The sequence below is a fragment of the Salvelinus namaycush genome, chromosome 12 (assembly GCF_016432855.1).
Source record: "Salvelinus namaycush isolate Seneca chromosome 12, SaNama_1.0, whole genome shotgun sequence".
In the NCBI taxonomy this organism is placed as follows: Eukaryota; Metazoa; Chordata; class Actinopteri; order Salmoniformes; family Salmonidae; genus Salvelinus; species Salvelinus namaycush.
In genome coordinates, this window is record NC_052318.1 from 40,710,608 (window position 1) to 40,718,157 (window position 7,550).

At 44.2% G+C, this 7,550-nt stretch overlaps 1 protein-coding gene and 4 non-coding genes across 5 annotated transcripts; all 5 read left to right on the forward strand.

The window, feature by feature from the left end:
• The first annotated feature begins 472 nt into the window (after positions 1 to 472).
• Positions 473 to 7,343, forward strand: LOC120057221 (H/ACA ribonucleoprotein complex subunit DKC1-like). Its single transcript, XM_039005754.1, has 15 exons — positions 473 to 529; positions 1,342 to 1,403; positions 1,522 to 1,608; positions 1,949 to 2,040; positions 2,262 to 2,446; positions 2,560 to 2,624; positions 3,020 to 3,146; positions 3,280 to 3,410; positions 4,158 to 4,301; positions 4,417 to 4,537; positions 4,739 to 4,857; positions 4,967 to 5,070; positions 5,392 to 5,437; positions 5,718 to 5,885; positions 6,286 to 7,343. Exons 1-15 carry the CDS (start codon positions 514 to 516, stop codon positions 6,343 to 6,345), a joined length of 1,527 nt encoding a protein of 508 aa, XP_038861682.1. The 5' UTR covers positions 473 to 513; the 3' UTR covers positions 6,346 to 7,343.
• LOC120057672 lies at positions 1,659 to 1,869 on the forward strand. Its single transcript, XR_005477957.1, has one exon. It is a non-coding gene; the product is annotated as a small nucleolar RNA SNORD17 (small nucleolar RNA).
• On the forward strand, positions 2,090 to 2,169 carry LOC120057661. Its single transcript, XR_005477948.1, has one exon. It is a non-coding gene; the product is annotated as a small nucleolar RNA SNORD83 (small nucleolar RNA).
• Positions 2,728 to 2,938, forward strand: LOC120057673. Its single transcript, XR_005477958.1, has one exon. It is a non-coding gene; the product is annotated as a small nucleolar RNA SNORD17 (small nucleolar RNA).
• On the forward strand, positions 4,591 to 4,668 carry LOC120057660. The gene has a single exon (XR_005477947.1). It is a non-coding gene; the product is annotated as a small nucleolar RNA SNORD83 (small nucleolar RNA).
• Positions 7,344 to 7,550: the final 207 nt, after the last annotated feature.

Genomic DNA, 7,550 nt, shown 5'->3' on the forward strand with positions numbered 1-7,550 from the left:
CCAAACAACTACCTCTTTCCCTACTGTATTTATTTTGCTCCTTTGCACCCCATTATTTCTATCTCTACTTTGCACATTCTTCCACTGCAAATCTACCATCTACCATTTGCAAATCTGCAAATCTACTTGCTATATTGTATTTACTTCGCCACCACGGCCTTTTTTTTGCCTTCACCTCCCTTATCTCACCTCACTTGCTCACATTGTTTATAGACTTATTTTTCTACTGTATTATTGACTGTTTGTTTGTTTTACTCCATGTGTAACTCTGTGTTGTTGTATGTGTCGAACTGCTTTGCTTTATCTTGGCCAGGTCGCAATTGTAAATGAGAACTTGTTCTCAACTTGCCTACCTGGTTAAATAAAGGTGAAATAAATATATATATATATATTTTTCGTTCTGGTGATTCTAGAATGAACTATCGCGTTGCTTGGTTGGGAGGTAGCGCTTTTTCCTGAAAAGTCATGCGCATTGAACACACGTGTCCCCCTCAGTCTCATTGCACACCGAAGATGGCGGACGTTGAAAGTAAGTGGTCTGCAGCCAGTCTTTGCATTGCCTAACGTTACTATTTATATAGCTAGCTACAAGTGCTATGCAATGTGAGGTGTGTGAAGGATGTGTAGCTAGTTACGATGTTTATTTACTTGGAAATTGTTACATGTTTTTAGCAGCACTCTCAACATGGAGGCATGATCAAATAGGCGGCCACGTTCGCAATAGCCTTTGCTGATCTAGTGTAAACCGTGTGATTATCCAACTAGCTAGGTCTATGGCATATTTATTTACCTGCGTATGCACCCAGATGGTTTTGCAACCTTGCCGAATTTTGTCAGCAAAATGGCCAGCTAACTTTAGTTAGCTTAGCAAGTCGTAATAAGTAGCTAACCGTAGTAAGTTGCAAGTAGATTAATATAAACTATTTTCAGTTAACTAGCTAGTTAATTTGGCATATCCGAGTTATGTGGCTGTTTGTAGATATACAAGTTGCTGTGACCGCTGGCATAGTACCTCGTTTGGTAAAATTGGCAGTAAAGGCCGATTTTTTTTTTACCATGTGCAGGCCGTGTCGGCCACGTGGGTGCGCCTTACCAAATCCAATGTGGGCTTCCAATGATGGATGACTTGGAACTACGGATAATTCTTACTCTTTATATAACGATTTCTTTGTTGTCTGAAATAGCTCACAATAATAGTATGCGTATGGAGGTGAGATCTAACTTAGTTATCAACCACCACCACTGAAAACGGGGGATCCTCCTCTGTAGATAAACGTCATGCCATGAAACGAAAAATGTAGTGGGTAGTAACATGTGTATCCCTTTGTTTTTGCTTTCAAGTGAACTCTGCCAAAAAACAGAAGAAGAAGAAGGAAAAGACAGTTACTGATGATGAAGTTGGGGTAAGTCCTTATTATAAGTGTTATGCTCCAATTGGCTAAAAGCTTCTCACTGTTATAGATTCAAATGGTATGAAAATGGTGGTGTACATTTTCCTAAATATATATATATTTTTTACAGGATATTCAGGAGAGTGGTGATTTCCTCATCAAACCAGAGTCCAAAGTTGCCAGCCTGGACACATCTCAGTGGCCATTGCTGTTGAAAGTGAGTTTTCTTTGTGCTTGTCATCTATCTGTAGAAGCAGGATGCTGTATCTGAAGTGATGAACTTGTTTATCCATTCGCTGAGTGCTGCTGGGCCCTGGCATTGCAGCCTCCTATGTCTGTTCTTGACTCGGGGGGTTCAGCGGCCTGACTCTATGCTTTTGTCCCCAGTGTTCTACTGGGGTAACTGTTGGGGGCAGGTGTGCTGGTGCATGTGTCAAGGGCCCGGCTACAACTAAGACGAGCGTAAACTCCTGATCACATGCACGTCCCTTTGCGGTTACATTTAGTTATTTGTAACTACAATTAGTTTGTTTAATTTCTAACTCATTGTTTTGCAGAATTTTGACAAACTCAACATCAGGACAGCTCACTACACACCTTTGCCAAATGGCTCGAACCCTTTGAAGAGGAACATTCAGGATTATGTTCGGTAACCCTTGGGCCTTAATTCTTTTCTTCTGTGTCAAATTTTTTATGAAGCCACATGATGAATGTAAATAGATTGCACTAGCACTAAGTGCAAAGATGACTTCTTATCTATCACCCTTGTCTGATGGCTCTACATGGATGCATTTGAAAGTATTGATGTCTTGTCTGTGATTTCATTTTGCTCCTCTTCTCTAACCCCATGTCAATCCATGTGATGTGCAGGACAGGCTTCATCAACTTGGACAAGCCTGCAAATCCCTCCTCTCATGAGGTGGTGGCCTGGATCCGACGTATCCTGCGAGTGGAGAAGACTGGCCACAGTGGCACCCTGGACCCCAAGGTGACAGGCTGCCTCATTGTGTGTGTGGACAGAGCCACACGACTGGTCAAGTCCCAGCAGAGTGCAGGTGAGTCACCTTGTAAACCCAACCCCTTCCTGCTCTGACTGTTTACCTCCTGCTGGTTATGTAAACACATTAAGATTGGCCACTCCTTACTACTCTTCTGCCGTCTGTTTCAGGCAAAGAGTATGTGGGAATTGTTCGGCTGCACAATGCTATTGAGAATGAGCACACACTTGCTAGGGTAAGTTAACTTGTTAATAGAGTTTGTCTTATCTTAGCATGGCTCAGCGTTTAAATGTAACTGTAAAATTGTACTTTTTCATATGAAGGTTTTTGACATGGATGTGAGATGATGAACGTGTTTATCCATTCTCTGAGTGCTTGCTAGGGTCCTGCTTTCTCTGTGGTGCTCATGTCTGTTTTAGCCATGAGTGTCTGCTGTGTCCCTGGCTCCACTCTGCCACCTCAGTGTTCTACTGGGGCAGCTCATGCTAGAGACGGGGGCAGGACTGGAGGGCCCTGCGATAACCAAGACGAGTTGACACACCTGATCACACATTAGAAAGGAAATGGGTGATATACCTGTGTTGTGGGAGATCATGGTTAATCCAACGCTTCTTTTTATTTTATTTTTAGGGAATTGAAACCCTCACGGGTGCTTTGTTCCAGCGACCACCTCTCATCGCAGCCGTTAAGCGCCAGTTGAGAGTTAGGACCGTTTATGAAAGCAAACTCATTGAGTACGACCCAGAGAGGAGATTGGGTATGTAATCTAATGCATTATTTTCTCATGCTCGGGGGGAATGCAGTACTTTTAATACATGAAATTACAATTCAATATCATTAAACTAGAAGCTGCTAGCATAGAGACAATAAACTACCCGTGCTTGTTGCAGGTATTTTCTGGGTGAGCTGTGAGGCTGGGACCTACATCAGGACCCTGTGTGTCCACCTGGGGCTCCTCCTGGGTGTTGGTGGTCAGATGCAGGAGCTGAGGAGAGTTCGCTCTGGTGTTCTGGGAGAGAGGGTGAGTCACCTCTTTCTCAATCTTTTGGCTGTGTTTTGTCAGTGGTTTTTATTTATTTATCCGTTATTTTACCAGGTAAGTTGACTGAGAACACGTTCTCATTTGCAGCAACGACCTGGGGAATAGTTACAGGGGAGAGGAGGGGGATGAATGAGCCAATTGTAAACTGGGGATTATTAGGTGACCGTGATGGTTGAGGGCCAGATTGGGAATTTAGCCAGGACACCGGGGTTAACACCCCTACTCTTACGACAAGTGCCATGGGATCTTTAATGACCTCAGAGAGTCAGGACACCCGTTTAACGTCCCATCCGAAAGACGGCACCCTACACAGGGCAATGTCCCCAATCACTGCCCTGGGGCATTGGGATATTTTGTTTTAGACCAGAGGAAAGAGTGCCTCCTACTGGCCCTCCAACACCACTTCCAGCAGCATCTGGTCTCCCATCCAGGGACTGACCAGGACCAACCCTGCTTAGCTTCAGAAGCAAGCCAGCAGTTGTATGCTGCTGGTATGCTGCTGGTTAAATTGAAGTCCAAAGTGTTGAGTTCAGCTCTGGGCCTCTCCCCAGTCCTGGTAATTATTCATTGGCACAGAAATGGCATAGTGGCTCTGAGTAGGAAGTAGACATGCCCAGCCACTTGATTCCACTCTAGCCAACATGTTATGGAAATGATATTTAGGCCTGTGTTCTGTTTGTGTCGTGTATTTTAGACTCATTCAATGTTGGAACTTGTTCTCTGCAGGACAACCTGGTGACCATGCACGATGTGCTGGATGCTCAGTGGCAGTATGACCACAATAAGGACGAGACGTACCTGCGCAGAGTCATCTACCCACTGGAGAAGCTTCTGGTGTCGCACAAACGTTTGGTCATGAAAGACAGTGCAGTGAGTTATTGATTTCGGCCTTTTAATTGATAGTCTGGGTGTTATTTTCAAACTGACCTTGTTTAGAGGACTGAACATGTCTTTAAATAAACTGTGTGGTTTATTTGCTCCCCAGGTGAATGCGATCTGCTATGGAGCGAAGATAATGTTGCCTGGTGTCCTACGATATGAGGATGGCATCGAGATGAACCAAGATATTGTGGTGATAACGACCAAAGGAGAGGCCATTTGTATAGGTGAGCAATAGAGATATGCTGTTCTGCAAAGCAATTGGAAGGTTTTTCAAAAGGCCACATGATGATCTCATAGGCGGCATTAGCGCTTTGTGCAAAGATGACCTATTATCTATCACCCTTGACTGATGGCTTTGAAAAACCACATTCTCCATATACATGTTTTATGTTCGTGTCTCAAGTTTCCCCCCTTTGATTTTTCAGCTACTGCCCTCATGACTACTGCAGTGATCTCCACGTGTGACCACGGTGTCGTGGCCAAGATCAAGAGGGTCATCATGGAACGCGACACCTACCCCCGCAAGTGGGGCTTGGGGCCCAAGGTATCACCTCTTGTGCAAGCTTTTGGAAGTCTTCCCATTTTACAACTTTATGCTTTTAGTGCACATTGTTATTCTTCTTACTAGTAAGATTCTGATTTGTAATGAACAGGCCAGCCAGAAGAAGATGATGATCCAGAAGGGTCTGCTGGACAAACGCGGCAAAGCCAACGACAGCACTCCATCAGACTGGAAGGATGGCTACGTAGATTACAGGTGTGAAGCCAGTCTAATAGGCGCTTGATGGAGCAGTGGTGTTGAAACCTACATGTTCTGATTCTAGTCAGCAGACGGTTATCCCTTTCTGGTCTGCCCCGTGGTCTCTGAGGGAGTCAGTCTGCAACATCAACTCTCATAGCTCAGCAGAGGTCTGGTCATCCATTCTGCATGTCTGGCAGCTGAACTGTGTGAACATGCATAGCTATTATTTCCCAACTTGTGAGGAACTTGATGACTAGCTTGTGGGTGTAGGTGCATTTGTAAATTAAATAAGGAATGCGTCTGAAACAGTGAGACATGTTGCCTTCTCATTTTCAGTGCGTCCAAGCCCAAGGCTGAAGAAACCGGCAATGGGGACGCAAAGGTATGCTAACCTAAGTTTATACTCTGGTATTGATGGCCACAGGAGGCTGCTGAGGGGAGAACGGCTCATAATAATGGCTAGAATGGAATGGCATCAAAAACCTGGAAACCATGTGTTTGACATCTTCCACTAATTCCGCTCCAGTCATTACCACGACCCCGTTGTCGCCAAGTAAGGTGCCCCCAACTTCCTGTGGTATTGGCACATGACAAATAAGCAGTTTATTCCACATAAATTAAGCTCATGAGATGGACTAAATGACAATTTCTCAATCTTTCAGAGGAAGAGGGAAGACAGCGATAGTGATGCTGCGGCAGCCTCTGCACCTTCCACTCCTTCGGCAGAAGTCCCCAAGAAGGAGAAGAAGAAGAAAAAGAAGGGAAAAAAGCAAAAACTAGAGGAGACAGCAGCAGAGGAGGCGGAGCCAGCAGCAGAGACAGAAGGAGAGGTGGGTGTCTGCTGCTGGCCAGCTGTATAACCTTGTGGCTAGAGAAATTCTGGTCGTTGCAAGGGACATACTGACCTCATGTTTTTCAGCTGTAGTTTCTCAGTAACTATACTGGTAATGTACAGTGAGTTAATAATGTGCCATGCCTACTAGTGCAGACAGTTATCCCTTTCCAACCTGCCTGTGGCTTCAGAGGGAGTCAGTCTGCTACATTATTGGGGGTGTGAGTCTTTCGAGCATGTGAGCATCCGGTCATGTTGGTTCCTTACATTCTCCACATCTACTTTGTTAGCAAGTCGCTACAGCCAACATGCACTTAAACTGCAGAGAGAATTTTCACTTAGAACTTTGAATTGCTTTCAACATTTACCCAAAGAATAACAAAACTCCTTATGCGCAGGTGGGCGAGAGTGCCAAGAAGAAAAAGAAGAAGAAGAAGAAGGATGCAGAAGCGGAGTGAAGAGCTTATGGACAATGAAAAGGACCATAGAACGTGAGGGTCAGAATGAGTGCCTGCAGATATTTATCCTACAGATGCAGCAGGTGCTGAAGAGGCAGCAGGCTGGGCAAGAACCGAGTATAATATTTTTTATTTTGTTAATCTGTCCAGAATGGCCACAAATGGATAATCATAAGGGGCTAGTCTTATGATCATACGGTTGTGACACCTCAACTAGAGCCCTGCACGGGTATGAATTTTAAGCTAGAGCCATTCAGGCCCTACACATGCCTGTGACATTCAGTCTACCCATACCCGGGACTTTCAGGCCTTTACCCTACCCAGGCCCGATTGCTGCTTCCAAATTTAAAGCCCGGCCCTACCCGAAATCAGAAGTAACTTCCTCTGTTACTATATCCATTAGCTATTTCTATCTGTCACTCAGTCCCTGGACACAGGCAGCTGGCTCTACATGCACTCTGTGTGAATATCCACAGCAGCAGCTCCACTTAAGCTTCTCTGCTCAATGATCAAGACATGTTAAGTACTTTTGTCACTCTATACTCAAACTCAAGGAACATTTTATTTTCTGTGAAATAAATCTCTTCGGTCTTTATTTGCGGTTGAAGCATGTCTGACACAATGTTATGACTTTAGTCTATGACTAATGCTCAGCAGAGCACGAGCAAGTGGCCGAGCTTAAAAAACGTTAGTGATCAATTTAGTGATACCCATACCCTAGTTATTTTATGGGGGAAAACACAGGCCCAAATCTGACGTATAATGTCGTGGTTGGGTAGAAGAGCCCTAATGTCAACGATCCCTGTATGACCTTGTTTTTGTACTCAAATTGTTTTTACATGTTTTAACTACTGTCCCTATGTGGGCATTGGTTTTCTCTGGGCGTACCCTCGACTGTGTGAAATGCCATTGGTGTTTTTCTTTTATATTGTACTGTAAATATAAATGAGCTGTAATCATAAATTGTAATTTGAAATGAAATGGTTTTTGTTATGCTGCCTTTGTCCTTTCTATAGTTTCTAGGATTTGAGGCCATTTTCTGCAGTATAATGACTTGAAAGGGGAGAGGTAGAATAATTGAGTTTCGTATTCAGAAGTACTTTTCACACCAACTGACGGTGAAACATGACCAGTAATAAGGTGTCGGGGGGGGAATTGAATTCAGTTTGAACGTGCCTTACATGTGGTATACCTTTCTGAGCTGA

Coding starts and splice junctions, on each gene's coding strand:
- LOC120057221 (XM_039005754.1), top strand. Junction 2,041..2,261: donor AACATTCAGGATTATGTTCG/GTAACCCTTGGG, acceptor TGTGATGTGCAG/GACAGGCTTCATCAACTTGG. Junction 2,447..2,559: donor CAAGTCCCAGCAGAGTGCAG/GTGAGTCACCTT, acceptor CGTCTGTTTCAG/GCAAAGAGTATGTGGGAATT.